General features: G+C 37.0%; 1 protein-coding gene across 1 annotated transcript; it reads right to left on the reverse strand.

The window, feature by feature from the left end:
* Nucleotides 1-3,832: 3,832 nt before the first annotated feature.
* LOC141657572 (protein disulfide-isomerase like 2-1) lies at nucleotides 3,833-11,057 on the reverse strand. Its single transcript, XM_074464849.1, has 11 exons — nucleotides 10,792-11,057; nucleotides 9,206-9,290; nucleotides 8,368-8,465; nucleotides 8,175-8,230; nucleotides 6,142-6,259; nucleotides 5,889-5,916; nucleotides 5,707-5,798; nucleotides 5,455-5,611; nucleotides 5,247-5,371; nucleotides 4,802-4,901; nucleotides 3,833-4,200 (listed from the first exon to the last, which is right to left on the reverse strand). The coding sequence occupies exons 1-11, from the start codon at nucleotides 10,947-10,949 to the stop codon at nucleotides 4,135-4,137; spliced, it is 1,083 nt and encodes a 360-aa protein (XP_074320950.1). The 5' UTR covers nucleotides 10,950-11,057; the 3' UTR covers nucleotides 3,833-4,134.
* Between the last annotated feature and the right edge of the window lie 5,955 nt (nucleotides 11,058-17,012).

A 17,012-nucleotide genomic window follows, 5' to 3' on the forward strand; every position in this document is an offset into this window, starting at 1 on the left:
CACCATTGTATAAATTTTATACGGTTTACATTTCTCTCTAAGCAGCCAACATTTCCTATTGTAAATACCATGTCACCATCTCAACCCTTATATGTGTCTCCTTTTAACAAACTACACCACGTTTGACATTTCATACAAATATTTTGTTTGTACATCTTACAATACTGTCTAAACTACCAACATTTGTTATAACTCATTAATATGTTGGCATATGACCTGATTTATGTTCCTCATTATATCAATCTAAGGAGTGCTTACATTCTAAGACTTTAACTCTAACATTGTACCAGGTTTATCAAATGTCACCTTCTTCAGTATAAATGTTGGTGTTATAAGATCTTCACACATAAAATAAATAATTTGAAAACTCATTACTATTTTGTCTAACCTATCAACATTTATATTTTCAATGAACATGTTACCATTTTTGTCAATTTCTATAAATAGCTACATTTGGCAGTTGACACATTACTGAACATTACAGTGGTTACATTTATGCACTAAACCATGAACAAAGCATGTAACCATCTGAATTGATATTTTTTATGATCACATATATTAATGGTGACATGGCCACATCATGTTACATACTATTGCTCGAATCAGTTAATAGAATGTACTTGCCGAAAGCTTCAGGTTATGGGATGTACATTGTCAGTTAACTGTTATGGTCAACAACCGTGACCATTTTTTTTCAACATCAAAATGTTACCACTTTACTAAAACAATGTTACCACTTTACTACAACAATGTGACCATTTTTGTTCACAGATGTCACAATATTCGCCCAACATAAGGTTGTTACAATAGTAGGAGTGGTCAACAACCTCAAAATGATACTACTGTACTGGCAATAGTAATACCAATTTAGTCTACACATCGGTAAATCACAAGTTGTTAACATAACGAGGACAATACACCAAATCATTTCACAGTACGACGGACCAAAAGTTGTGCCCCAAAATACATCATTATCAACAAGTCGCAAATATCACCCATTCCTCACTTCCTCTTATTACCTAAGCAGTTTTGTGATCGACGGCTCGTGGCACGGGTGACATCGGAAGTGCTACTTTGAACAGGACCTGCAGGCTTAGGGACTGGACGGTCTCTAGCACGAGTGTACCTGAGCCCATACGAGCGGCTTGGTGCTTCCTTGCCAATGGCATCTATCCCCAAGTCAAACGATGGTGGGGGTACCACGTTTTCCAAAGCTTGGTCCACCTGATCGAGCATGGCAATGAAGTCAGCACAGAACACGGGATCGTTATCCAACTTTTGCGTCAAAGACTCTGCTACTTCTCCCGTCTCTCCATCATCAGTTGTCTGCTAATGCCGCGCCTGCTGAGACAGGGGGGGATCCGATGTCCAATCCGCTACCATTTCACGATGTATGCGTGATTCTAATTGTTGGTTCCTCTTTGACTGGTACCACTTCAGTACACGCTCCTACACATTCACCAATATAATGCTTGTTATAACCAACACAGAACATGCTGACAAATATCATACTACAAGAACCTGCATATCATAACCAACATTGCCACATATTAACATTATACGATAATGTAACCATCTTATCTCAGAATGTCACCATTTTAATTTGTACACACACACACCAATTGCTGTCACATCTTCACCCTACTATGTAACCATATTAAGATATTCATAAAACTCAATAGGTATATACATTTTCAAACTATGATCGTCACATTTCAAACAACAACACATATGTCACTATGTCTATGTAAAGATGTCATGATGTTAAGCTCATGGCACAATATCTGAACATTTTTATGTCACCATGTTTACAAATTTAGTCTACATTATAGTGGTGACATTTCATAATGTGTACAAACCACAAGGATATGTTATCGTATTTCATAATGCTCATCATATGGTGGTCACATTTTAAACAACTTCACATATGTCACCATGTGTAAGAGAACATGTTAGGATGTTAAGCTCATGTCACATTATCTGAACACTGTTATGTCACCATGTTTAGATATTTAATTTACATTACAGTGGTGACATTTCATAATCTGTACAAACCACAAGGATATGTTATGGTATTTTCTCAATTATTTAATCAAGCTAAGACATGAACATGCTCATCATATGGTGGTCACATTTTAAACAACTTCACATATGTCACTATGTGTAAGAGAACATGTTAGGATGTTAAGCTCATGTCACAATATCTCAAACACGCTTATGTCACCATGTTTAGATATTTATTTTACATTACAATGGTGACATTTTAGAACAATGATACTTACCCTACACTAAAATGGTCACATATCGATCATTTCTGAGATAACAAGGATATGTTATTGTATTTAATTTAAATAACCACAATAGATCCGAACATCTCCGATCAAAGCAAAGAACATGTCAAAAGTGACTAATATGTGACCCTGTTTTGCCATATTTGTAACCCTGTCAATTTTTGGTCAAAAACACCCAAACACATATATCGGATCAAACACTTTGGACATTTATCGATTAAATGGTCACATTTCTCGATAAAATCACTAACGACTTACCATCTACCGTGCTTGTGTCATCATTGGTCATCTTCTTTGCACCCATAGCAGCTGCCATTTTGACAACTTTACTCAGCATATCTGCCAATATCCTCTGATTCATCACTTTCTTCCTCTTCATCTCTTTCCACCGGCTCCAAAAGAGAAACCCCAGATTTCACCTTTTCTTTTCGCTTCTGCATCGCCTGCTTCCCTTTACCTTTCTTCTCATCTACCAACAGAAACAAAATCAGTGATTTTCAGTGATTTATCAGTCATTTTGTCTATCTTGCTTCCCGTTATCAGTGATTTTGTCTACAAAAACAAAATCACCAATACTACTCAATTAAAGCATGCATAATACAATCAATTTTATGCACCGAAATAACACTAACAACCCCAAATTTGAGCTAACCTTACATTATTTCAACCTAAACAACCTTAACAACAACAGATCTGACCTTTTTTTACCCAATTTAATTACATTAATGTCACCATTAACATGTTCAACATCTCTGTTTATCAAATATACTCATGCATGCATGCTTCAACAACAACATTATCTTTCACCTAATGTTACCTGACACCGCATTTCACAACAAACAACATCGAATAAAAGCAATATCATCATACCTTCCATAGTTGTCTTCGGTGGTGTCCTCCTCGCCATTTGTTTCTTACCCATGGAATGCGAAAAATTTGTAGAAATCAAGCTGATGACGAATTTTCAGAAGCTAAAATGGCGATTCAAAAGAGAAAACGCATGCTTATGTGAGAGTGTAGAGAGTGTTGTACGCTTATGTGATGAGAGAGAGAGTGATTAAAAAAATGCACGCTTATTTTGGGTTGTACGCTTGGCTTGTATAATTACACTGACACAAGACAAAAAATGCACGCTTCTTTGTTTGCTTTCCCAACAATTTCCTCCATTGTTTATTATGTAACTTGACCCACTACTATCCATATCCATTAATATGGTATTAATTTGACCCGTCTACACCTTGTGACGGATATACTCCGTCACAAGAGAGACTAACTGTAAAACAATATGATACGTAGTGTGTAAGATCAGCTCAAGCCTTTTGAGCATTGTTGATTACTGAAAAGGGTTTTACTGCGTCGATCGAAGGGTAAAATCGGCCAGTTATGATGGAAATGCGACGAAGTAAAGTTACATTGATTAGGTAGTAGACATTTCCAGCAGTAGAGACCGGTGAAATAACTTGTATTGATCGAGGGAATTCAAGATTTCATCATACAAATTTCCGAATGGAAAGAGCTCCCCAAAGGTGAGCATCGTAACTCAAAAGGCCAAAGCATTGTTGCTATTTCATTAATGTTTAATCTGTATTACAGTAACACAACTAGTTCCTAACACTATCAATTGTCGAAGGTACATTATTGTTGATAAATAATTAAACAGAAAGACGAAAGAAAAACAACTATGGTTTCGAGTCTTACTACTCAGCTTCAGGAGCAAAATGTGCGGACAATGCGCACCAGGAGCATACCACTAGAAAGCCTCATTCGCCAGCCAAAGAGTTCCCACAATAACACCTCGGAGGAAATAAAGAACTTTGATCGACAAGACACATCAGCCTACAAATCAGGCGAAAGCTGACAGGATATTCTTCTTTAGAGTGAACTCATCAGCCTTCACTTCACTTATTGCCTGGATGAATCATCGGAACACGTAAAGTTAAAAAAAAACTACAGTAATGACAAAGTACATAACATCGCTATTTTTACTTATCCGGTACTAGATTAACTCATCACAAAAGTAGCCAACCCTGGTAATTATGTCTGTACACAAAGAAACCACAGAGGAAATAGAGAGAACATATAGCATCTCAAGTACACTGCAAGACCACAACCATTTCAAGCCAAAGCAGATAATCTATTTTTATTCTAGTTTTTGTCAAAAGTAACATCAATGCTGCCTCTAACCCATTTGATTGTTCTCATTTTTTTGGGTAGGTTTTTGTCATATCATAAACTCCCAGTAATATAGGTCCAGCCCATCTGCTAAGGGAGGCCCACCTAAAAACGGATCGTATAGTTATCTACTTGCTCGTAAATCTCTCAAACCCAATTTCATGTGATTAAACACTATTCAAAAGCAAACACAAACAATCAAATTGAATGAAACGTATTTTAAGTGTACGCAGTACCCACTACGCTTAAAAAGTTTTCGCCGTGAGTTGCTGAATGATCAACTTTATCAATTCTCATTAAGACTCTTAGAGAAATTTATAGATATACTATGTATTTACCTTGCTAAGCATGCGTTCTAGTCGTTGGCTTTCATTTTTGGTGTAATCAGCACCCTTTGCCAAGCAGCTTTTGGCAATCTTAGTATAGATCTTCCCATGCCTGGCAATGTGTAGTGATATTAGACATCAGACAAAAAAGGTAATCATGCAACCTAGATTAGGGTTTATGCTAGACAGACAATTAATAGATTACTACTAGTACATCTCATTCGTGAACATATTCCCTACAAGAATTAAGAAGTAAACCAATACCTGCGTTTCTGTTCCTTTTTTTACACCCGAAGGATGAATATAATATATTCTTCCTTAAGGTGCAAATGAATAGGAAAAAAATACAAGTATTAGTGGTTAGACTTCTTAAAGTTCATCGACTTAATTCTTGTATAAAAACTCCTCACCGCAAACAAAAAAAATGAATGTAATGGAACATGAATATTCTCACAACCTGGCAGCGGAACCTTCAAGCTTTGCGACTTCTTCCTCCAAACGGGTGAAGATGGTCTTTTTCTCTTCATTTGTTGCACTTACAAACTCTTTCACTATACTTTCCAAGGATTCAACGATACCAGCCTAAAAAACAGGTATCAACAATAAGCTCTAAGGACCTTTGTATTGATGGTTGTTCAACAAAGAAAATAAAGTACATTACTCACCTTTGAAGTGAGTTGGCCCTTAGCATCACGACTAGTGCCAGCCTTCTCATTGATAAAGCTAACAAAGTCATCCAAATCTCGGCCACCGTCGTAGTCTTCACCATCTTTGTTGTTCTTGGGGAAAAATTTCAATGTTGGGAAACCGCTTATACCGTATCTGCATGAATAGAAGCAGCACATTAGTTACTGGGAAAAGTTCATGAAAGATATCATATACTTGATGTTTACAAGATGTATATAAAGTTGACTGACTTCTCTGCTAGGTCTTTGTATTTGTCGGCATCGAGGTTGGCAATCACCACATCTCCCTCCAACTTAAATGCAGTTGCAAACTTTTCATAGGTCTACAAGCCAGGGCAAACCGTTAGACTGTAGTACTTGTAAAAGATTTTGAAGAAAATTATCTATCAGATACATTAAACAGTTAAACTTACCGGAGCCAGAGACTTGCAATGACCACACCTGACAAAAGATGGAAGAATGAATTAGATAGGAGCCTGAAGTAATGATTCTCTATAGATAGCTTAAAAGTTAAAACTGAATGTCTGGCACACATGGTCAAGCATTGAAAATTTATCTTATCACCCTACAAACCAGTCATGATTTAATTTCAAAAACATTACATGTGAACAAAATGTTACGGAGTCCTGAGTTAATGTAGTAAATAGATAAAGGCGAATAACTTACCATGGGGCATAGAATTCAACAAGGACATCTTTTGACTTGTCCAAAACAATCTCATCAAAGTTATCAGTAGAAAGCACCACAACATTTGATGGAAGAGCGGCAATCTTTACATTGGTTCCTGAAAAGCAGGCTAGTCTAAGTAATCCAGACAGAGCTTACACATATAAATTAAAGGTTAACAGCCTTTTTCTACAGATTAGATTTTTTAACTCGGTTTTAAATTAAGGGTTATGATCTTTCATGGACATGATTTACTCAATCCTAATTCCTAAGCAACTGTTTTATGTTCTCTCTTCCCAATCCCGTGTTTCACTTTTCTCTATCTTGAATAAGATCAGAAGCCATCGATTTATGTCAGAGGCAAGTGTCTTACTACATCGATTAATGTTGTAAGGCTTACAACACAACGAAAATATATTTAATAATTTACAACCCCTAATTGAACATTGTCTCTAGGTGAAATAGATCACGATTCAATTTGAACAAAGGCCCTGGTTGCCAATTGACTAAAGTTGACATAATAATGAAAAGGATAGTCATTAACAGAAATATTGAGTATTTAAGTATCAAATTGAGGGACGAAAAAGCCAAATTAGAATACAAATCAGCATGTAACAAAATTGGCACCCGTGCGGCCGTGCAACGATTGAGAATTACTGATGCAAGATTTGGTTAAAGCAAATGTAACGAATCAATTCAAATGGGAGGAACTACTTTTCATTGACAATATTTCTTCAAACCGTAATTTCATTAATTTAAATCAATTTAATCTCCCTAATTTCATATAGCATAGTTAATAAAGTTAATAAATTAGAATTATTATTTGATCGACATGAGAACCATCGTCCATAATTGAGTAATTTAATGGATTTGATCAATTTTGTGGGGAAGAGAATTAGAGAGTTTGTGTTTATTTTTTTTTTCTGGGGAATGGTAAAGTATGGACAAATTAATGGCAAAAAGTCCATGAAAGAGTAATGTTTGTCCATGAAAGAGCAACTACGTAAATTAAAAGGTCACACATTTTTAAATCTAATTTAAACTTTTTGATGATGAGAAAGCGAAATCCGAGAACTAATAAAAAGAACTCCCAGGGGCACTGAGACGTCAAACTGATGAGATCGATCATAAAAAACAGAGCACCCTTAATCCTTTCACAAACTTTTGGAATGACATGAACTCAAAATTAAAACTGGACGACCTCTTAAAAGTACAAGAGCTGCTTAAGTTATCTTTGTTTGAATACCCATATTTGGCAGGCCTAATTCCAAAATACTCTTCGCTTGATGGTGATAATAATTATATTATAAAAGAAATTATAAATGGGCAAGAGAATGTACACTAAGTTGATTTGGAATAAGGCTGAATAAGATTGATTGTGTTGCTCTTTAATAGGTTAAGGCGCTCCAGTGAGTCTGAAAGAAACTACTGGCAACTTTCTCTACCATCTTTTGTCAAATGAAAATAGGGAGACACAAGAAAAGTGTTTTTTTTTTAATTATCTGTCAATTAATTTCATTTTGATCCAGACCTTTTTAACATAATTAAAATCACATATGGACAAGTCATAATTTCCTTCTCAGGTTTTCAGTTACTTTACTGTTGATGGTTTGATTTTTCCACATCGCTTTGGTATCCTGAGATGAATTACCTCCATACAAAACACAAAGTTGTTCATCTATTACACCAACATGTATGATAAATATGACAAGGAAGTGTGAAGCCCGGCGATGGAAGCTACTTACTACAAATATACTAACAAGTAATAACACAGTTTCTTGCTGTACAAAATGAATAATGTTGGTTGATCAGGATCAGCTCAAGTGGAGAGATTGGGCCACTCAGGTTAGGCTACTCGCCAAAATACAATGATAGGAGAATATTTTACTTCATCATGCAGAAATTTGTCTATATATAAATTGAAAGTCACGTCTTATGCCGCAACTACTACGACAGGCAACTAAATTGACTACAATTTTGCAAGAATAAGAGTAAGTAAATGATTTAGTTAATCTAATAGGGTCAAAATTTACCTCCTTCAGAATTGATAAATTCAGCAAGAGCCTCAGCAGTACGTGCACCTTCATATCTGCACCATGCTCAAAGATTAATGACATACCATTCAAATATGAGCAGATCAAACTATGACCACCTATTCACTATCTAACCGACCAACCAAATGATTACCAACATTCAGGTGGTTGTACAGAAAATGCAAAAACTCACTTCTTTGGCTCCAAGGATCCCTTGGGAAACCATTTCAGTGTGGGGTATCCACTAACATCGTATTTGCCACAAAGGGTTTTCTGGTCATCACAATCAACCTGTACCAAAATTCAATTTCTATTAGAAAATAACACAATCAACACAATACAAAGTAACAGAATGTTGAGTACATGATACATGATGCCAATGATAGACTCCCTACTCCACGGAAAATAAAATGAAGACCAGACTAGGTTAGCCTTTTCGCATTTGGAAATGAGAGACGATGAAAAAACTCTCCCAAAAGCTATTAACTGAAGCCAAACTGTGTAGAGAGTACCATAAACCAATACACTGGTCACTAAAGACAGAGTCAAACAGAATTGATGATGGAAACAGAATGAAAATAGTAAGAAGCAGAGTAAGCAAACTTTCCATTTAGCTGCTTGGGACAAGAAATTCGTGTTTCAGTGACAATCTACTTAAACATAGGGTGACACTGTTTAATCCTGTCCTTGCTTTCAAACATACACATATATTGCATGAAAGAAAAGAAAAAGAGATATTTGACAAAATGCATGATGAGATCTTTACAAGTTCTTGTACAGAAGATGTGAGTATGTGACCCATGTAGCAGGCCTATTTGCTCTCTCAACCGAACATCATTAAAAAGCATCTTTGTAACAATCGCTTACAGTAATAATTCTAGGTTCGTTTAATCTTGTAGATGTTCGATATATTACGTGATGGGATAGAAAAGGACCTTCACGCCACCTACTTATACTGTTGGTTTCATAAGGACAATAATTTCGCAAAGGTAACTGCTGAGTTACAAAGGATAGTGAGATGTATAGCTGACCTTTCCAACCAAAACAGACTTCGCCTTTTTGAAACTTGCACCAAGCTTCTCAAATTCTGGGGCGAGTTTCTTGCAGTGTCCACACCTGTTTAAAATTCCAAGAGAAAATTGTATTCTAGTTAGTCCACACAGCAATTGTTAGAAATATATAGATTATACCCTTTAATTCTATGGTTTACTTAATTAACAAGTGCCCTAGCAACTCTAAAGATACATGCTGCCCATGTATGATCGATACATAGTGCTTTGAGAAGGTATGGATGAATTGGGCTGATTAGAACAGCAGCTGAAACTGTTATACTACATACATGGATCTAAGCTTAGTTGGGTGTGTTGGGTGTATGAAAAAGCTTGGCAGGCAAGGAAACATACAGCTTTATCCTCTTAGTATTCAAATATAGGACAATCTGAATAGCAGTTTTACATCAATAGTAGTTGAGGAACCACTTAGTAAATGTTGCACCAGACTCAATACGTAAACACATGACATTTATTTTGCAGCAACAGCATCCGCTATATTAACAGGGATTCAATCAAGTAAAAACCTAGGGGCTCACTTGTTTATCTACTTTAAAAAAAAAAAAAGCAGCTCAATCCTATGTAATGTTTATGGCTGGTATCTAACAACTTCCTCACATTTCAAAAAACTGAAATTATAGCAAGCAAAATCTTACAACCATCCATTGTATACATTGTTTCAGTAAAAAGTTGGTGAATGCTTTGTGATCTATGCTACTTTGACTTTTTACTTAGGACTTGGCGATTGAGACCCATGTCCAGCATAAAACTCAGGGATGTGGTCATGGAAACCTTATCCGGTCCTTACCAATCTAAGGGTTCTCAAAGAGCCTGGACTATTTCAAATTTATTACAGAGTATTTCAAGTTTATTACACCGTATATTTTGTTTTCTTTGAAGATGTCTCCCCCTACGGCCTAACTGCATCGTTACTTTAGAACGCTCCCGTGTTTGAAAGTTTGTCATGTCAAGTTCGGCACTTTGATGAGAAACCATGTCTAACCAAGTCCTTAAAGTGGTACTCCTCCCAGTCAACTAGTTGTTTACATTTTTATTCTTTCGACTTTCGCAATCTCCAAACAATATGAGCTTCTCATAATTGCATAATTAAGCCCCACATGACTAAACTATAACTTCACTCAATCATTCCGACTTCACAAATAACATTAACTTCAAAATTTAATAGCATCTACATTAAGCTCCCTGCAACTACTATTGTCATAAATTTCCAAATCAAAACATCAAATCGCCTCCTATCGCGCCCTCAACAATTCAAATCATGCTTTAAAGAGCACATAACAAAACTATAAACACTAAACATAAACCTAAACTTAATCAAATTCTAGTATTAGTATACGAGTATCACATTAATCATCTCAAATTCCTCTTTCGATTTCGAGATCCAAATCACAACACTTAATTAGATCTAAACCACATCGTATAAGCATATAAAATCAATCTTCACTGAAACTAATCATAAATACAATAAAAATATTACGAATCACAACAATTAAGCTCATTGAAATAATCGCAATCAAAATAAAAATGAGAAATCAAAGATCGATTACCAAGGAGCGTAGAATTCGACAAGAGCGCCGCGATCTTGACCGACTTCCTTCTCGAAATTATCCTCGGTCAAAACGACGACGTCATCAGCGTAAATAGAAGAAACGAAGAAGATCAAAGCTAGGGTAACAATGGCGAAAGAGATCTGAAACTTGGCCATATTTTTTTCTCGATTTTTTTGTGTGTGTTTTTGTTGTAGTGGAGAAGTAGTTGAGTTAACGTGGTTTTATAGACACCTTCTCCTATCTCCTTTGAGACTTTGAGTTATGGTTTTGTCTTCAAGTTTAAGTTTTTAAGGTTTTTGACTCCATGGTGGCATTGTCATGTGTCATGACCAATGTATGATTGCCATGTCATACTATGTAGCTAACTTAATTCGTTGTGTGTGTTGGGTAAACGCGGATTGGCATATTCAAGTCTTTTAGCATGTTTAACTTAGGCCTTATTATTTTAGACTTAATTTAAATTTTTATAAGTTCAGTTCAACTTTATTAAATTTAGTTCAGTTCAGTTCACTTTAGCTTATTTCAGCATTATTATTATTCTTATTTTATATTCTTATTCTTATCATTATTATTATTATTTTTATATTAAATTATTTACTATTATTATTATTATTATTATATTTTTTTATATGTATTATATTACTATTATTATTATTATTATTATATTAAATATTATTATAGTGAATATTATTATTCATGGGCACGCTCAGCCGTCCCAGCACGCATGCAGCCTGCGGGTCTCACGGGTTCAAGTGTTTGCTACCTCGTACAAAAAAGGTTCATTTGGACCTTTATAAATATCTTTCTTGGATCCATTCTGTAGATACCTCATTTCTGCACCTCCCGCAAACCACCCGGTGATGATTGGGCCGCATGTTTGGTACACGGAACGATTTATGACAATTCGTAAGTTTATCGTCAAGTGATAGCTCAAATACTTGTGTCTACCCCTTGGTTGTCATCTACGCGCCGTTACGGTCATTTTGACAGTAATTAGAGTACATTTGGAGTCCGGGTCAAAAACCGTCTTCATTTTCCTAATAACCGTTTAAAATGCCGAGTCAGAATATTCTGGAATGTTCCGGATATTTCTATTCCATATTTCAGTCTTTTTATGTTTTGGCAAAGTATTTCCCGAAATTATATTTTAAATAATAAGGAAATTAAGATCAGCCGCAATTCCATAATAGAAACGCGGAAAATCTTTCTTCCGCAGGAGGAAACCTCTGGGGAAGGGACGCAGCACCTGCTGCGCCTCTTCCAAGAGCCGTAGTGGTTGCTGCGCCTCTTCCCCAGCTCCTTTCTGCGTATTTTAAGATCTTTTCGAGATTTACACTACAAGGCAGAAGCCGGATAGCTACTGCAAATTCAGTAGCTAATCATACCAATTCCGTCTCTAATTACCAATTGCGACAGAATTTGATACAGGACGTAGTTAGTCGCTAATAGCAGTGTCGCTAATTTAGCGACCCAATTAGCTACTATATTCAGCGACTAATGTAACGACTGCCCTTACTGTATCTAATTTTGCGACTACTTTTTTTTTTTTTTTTTGAAGCAAACCCCAACAGGGATTAATTCATTAGCCTTAAATCACGATCCGCAATACAAAGAATGTCCTCCGGAATCGTAGAGTCCCAACAGCGACGACCCACGAGCCAAGGACCGAAGTGAGCTAGTTTGTGAGCGACTTTATTATTGTTCCTACGAGTAAACAAAAACGAACAGGACCTAAAAGAATTACAAAGCGAAAAGATGTCGTCATAAATAAGAAATAAGTCACTACGTCCTTTGGCCCTTCTCTGCAAATCGTGCACCACCGCCGCGCAGTCATTCTCAACCTCAACATCCTGCGACTACTTTTGAGACTAATGTATGTGTAGCTAAATTAGCGATTAAAGCTTACTGTAGCTATTTTTGAAACCGATTTTGAGACTAACGTATACGTAGCTAAATCAGCTACTGAAAACTTATTGTAGCTATTTTTGAGATTAAAGTACGTGTAGCTAAATTAGCTACCAAAAAGTTATTGTAGCTATTTTAGAGATGAAACTAGGTGTAGCTATTTTACAGACGGAATTAGTTGTAGCTATTTTAGCGTCAAATTACTTAGTAGCAAAATGGACACAATTTGAGACGGATATGCATTTGTATCAAAATTTGAGATGACACTATTAGTAGCTAAACATGGTAGCTGAGTTGCATTAACATGAACAGTTGCATTACTTCCAAAGTTTTACCGAAACCCTAATTCCTCCGTGTGATTAGTATAATAGGAACCTTTGTTCCTCATATTTCTCACGCGAGTGCCCGCCCTTCTCTTCTCCCTTTGCATTCTAAGATCGTGCTCTTTTCTTATTGGCGTCTACGTGCTTGAACTTTCGACCACGTAAGCTCGGATCCTTCTGAGTACCAGCCTCGTTTTGCATGACCGACCAATTTGACCAACTCCACTCAATCAACTTAATCAATTTAGTTTAAATTCCTCTTACGAGGGCACTTTCGTCGTACATTCGAGTCGAGCAATCACTAATCGTTAACTTAGTTAATCTCGTTTTGTCAAACATGTAAGTCTGAGGGTGTAAATCTCATCTTTTATTATTGTATTTTATTCTTATACTAACCATTGTAAGATTTACGTCAAAAGTATGTTTAAAACCGATTTATAAAACCTTTTATTCAAACCTTTTTACGGATTAACGGGAGATTGATGTCGAAGGAACGCAACAATTGCTGCGCCTTTTCGAAGGGCCGCAGTTCCTGCTTTCCTTCTTCTTCCTTCGTCTTCTGACAATTCGTCTACTTTCATTCTTTTTCTTGTTTATATCTTATTTCATCCGCATGATAATTTTAATATATAATTCATTAATAATTTATCACTTTTAATTTCCGACTTAAATCCCGAGTAATTAATATTTGCGGGTTTTCGTCATTAAAATCAAATCCGGGTTTTAGAGGTTCGATTCATCAATATCAAATCTCTGGAATTCACTTTTGTATATTTTTCATCTGTTTATTGTCATCATCATCAGAAGTTTAACATTAATTAACCTAATTAGTTAGTTTTAATAAATTTAACTCATAATTAATCTTGTAATTAGTCTTTAATTCGTTCTAATTAATTCGAGTCCGTCTTTTACTATTTTTATGACCCTTTCATATGTAAATAATCCATTAATCACTTCTATCCGGGTCGAATATCAATAATCGATCATTAAATTACCCACGAATGTTAACGATATGCAGTTCCGGCTTCATAGCCAGAACTCACCTTAGGAACAGACGCAGTGACCACTGCGCCTCTTCCAAGGGACGCGGCTCTGCTGCGCCTGTTCCGGGTTGAGTTCTGTCTCTGAACTTCCGTTGTTGCTTTGACCTAGTTTATTAGTTTACGTATTAATTTACTATTATTCGTATTATCACCGCTAATCTGTTCGTTAATTTATTTTCTCTTTTCTTTTCCCAAATTATCCGTTTTAAATGTATTTTCGACGTAAATCAATCAAATCATTGTACTTATTGTAATTTTCACTTATTGTATTTTCTCGCATTTTTTTATTATCGCTTGTTTGTATGTTTTCACATGTAATCAACCTTAAATCCTACTTCGACCCTATTGTATGCTAAATTACATGTTTCATCACCGACTTAGTTAACTCTCACATGTTAGGATTAATTTATTGGATGTTGCATTGCATGCATATAATCGACAACATATCAAGTATAGATGATTTTCCCTAATCATTAGTAGAGGCCGCTATCGAGGTGGGTGGGATTAGGTGTTCGATCAAAAGAGCTTCCTAATACGTACCTTCACTCCTTACTTCAGATCTCTGTGAACATCCGTGTTCATTGGCATCCACGAGAGTTATTCTAGACATAGAATGCTAAGGGTAACGAGTTCTTGGTGTTCATGTCACTACTTTGTGTCTTGACATGACACGAGGTATTCGAACGGTTTTCAATTTTCCACAATAAATTGGTGGCGACTCCACAAATGCAAACGCTTGTTTTCCCAAGCGACCCCGTGGGTCCGTGTCCACAGTTTGGCGACTCCGCTGGGGAGTAATACACTTACGTGTTGCCAAGGGTGAAACTTGAACAAGGTTAGGGAATAGTTTATATGAGACAGTTGTCGGTTTTCATAACTCGGTCTTCCTAGATCGTTTTATTCGGCCTTCCTAGGCCCAACCCAACCCATTCGACCAATCGTCCCGTCTGGACAGTCTAAATTCTTATCTGGGCCTGATAGCGATTGACGTCAACCATACCATGATGCTTACTCCTGTTTGTATCAAGGGCCTTCACTACTCGAGGGAATGGACTAGGAATCGACCTTACTCCTATTTGGTAGGAGCCTCTCCACAGACCCCAGGTTTGATTGATCGGTATGACAACCCACCCTTTAAACCAAAACCCTTTAAATGCACTCAGCATACCGTTATAATGCCTATATGAATGCTTGCATCATATGTGATCACCATTTTCTAAACAAAACCACGACGAATCTTGTAAAAATCCAAAACCTCCTTTAAAACGTAAATATTTTCGAAAAGGGCCTAAATTAGCGCAAAACCAGTCGAAACTCTGTCCGAAAATCGAGTCAAAATTCGGGCCTCAAAGCCCATTTCAAAACCTCACTTCGAGTTCACTCCTACAACTACACTATAGTTGACTAGGACCAACATTTCAGAATTTTGCCATTTTTTTTAAACCTCACTTGACACAAGTGGCACACTCCCACTTCACGAGTCGAGTCTTTTCTTTGAGTAAGTGGGCTAGAATGGTCGATCGTGTTTTGATTCGTCGTCGATCTCTTGTCCAGTTTCCAAGATGCCTGAAACTAGCACCACAAGTGACAGTCAACCCCGGAATGGTAATGATCAAATCCTAGCTGCGCTCGCTCGTCTCCAAACTAGCCAAGACCAAGTGTGTGATCGCCTCAACACAATCGAGGGCCGGACTGTTGCTGTAGAAACTAGGCTACCTCCTGCAGAAAATGAAGTGTATAATGAATTTGTGAATGAATTTGTGAATGACAACCCTCCACCTTATGTGGGAGCACAAGAAGCCAACCCTCCAGTAGGTCTTACTGAAGCTGAGAAGCGACTCCAATACTTGGAGGAGCAATTGATGTACCTCAAAGGAGATGATATTTATAGGGAAAATAATCGCAAGTATGAGGCCGCGAGCGCCAAATTGCCAACCAACTTCAACGTGATGGATATTTCGAAATTCAAGGGACATGAAAACCCTTTGAACCATATCCGTGCTTTCAAAGACTACATGTCTATCAAAGGCATCAAACCCGAGATGTTCTTAAGGATATTTCTTTCATCTCTTGACACCATCCCTAAGCAATGGTTCTATTCCCTAGAGCACAAGAAGATTGCCACCTGGGATGACGCCGCGATCGAGTTCGCTAAACAATACGCGGATAATGCCGAAATCCAAGTCAATATGCGCACTTTAGAGGTTCTTACCCAAAATGAGAAAGAAGGTTTCACCGACTTCCTAAGTAAGTGGAGGAAGACTAGTACCCAACTTGTCGAACGTCCAGATGAAGCTACCCTCGTGGAAAAATTCGTGGACAACCTGAAGCCCATTTATGCAAATCACTTGAGGTACCAAAACATTAAGACCTTCAAGGATTTAACTGTATTAGGGACAAGAATTGAGGTGACATCCGTAAAGGACTCCTGTCCAAAACGGTAGGTCGTGGATATCAAGGCTCAACAAGTCGTTCCTACGGCTCTATTAGCAAGACTGGTGAAGTTAACCTTCTTGAATCATCAAAGAAGAATAACCCACAAAGGAAATGCACGAACATTGGCGATACATACTCCAATGCTTTGAAGAGATTGATGAAACAGGGTAAGCTCCAACCCATAGGGCCTACACCTGATCCAGAAAAGAAGTCCAAATTCTGGGACGAAAATTCATACTGTGAATACCATAGAGGTAAGGGACACGATACAGAGAAATGTTACAAGTTAAAGCATGTACTTCAAGACATGATTGAAGACGGTCGCCTACCAATACCGCCTGGAGGTAAGCCAAACAATACTCAGAATCCTCTTGGAGTTCTGATGATCACAAGTGACGAATCTACCTTGGATTGCTCACATCTTATCTCCCCAAAAGAGGAGGTAATCAACGGGATATGGACAGATAGCGAGGAAGACGTCTACCTCCAGGATCTTCCCTTAATCAAAGAA

The sequence above is a fragment of the Silene latifolia genome, chromosome 5 (genome assembly GCF_048544455.1).
Source record: "Silene latifolia isolate original U9 population chromosome 5, ASM4854445v1, whole genome shotgun sequence".
Taxonomy (NCBI): domain Eukaryota; kingdom Viridiplantae; phylum Streptophyta; class Magnoliopsida; order Caryophyllales; family Caryophyllaceae; genus Silene; species Silene latifolia.

Excerpts from the sequence above, each read along its gene's own strand:
- LOC141657572 (XM_074464849.1), bottom strand. The coding sequence starts at position 10,949 with ATGGCCAAGTTTCAGATCTCTTTCGCCATTGTTACCCTAGCTTTGATC. Across the intron at positions 9,291-10,791 it reads GTCGAATTCTACGCTCCTTG|GTGTGGACACTGCAAGAAAC; the intron begins GTAATCGATCTT and ends AATTTTAAACAG. Across the intron at positions 8,231-8,367 it reads GGATCCTTGGAGCCAAAGAA|ATATGAAGGTGCACGTACTG; the intron begins GTGAGTTTTTGC and ends AGCATGGTGCAG.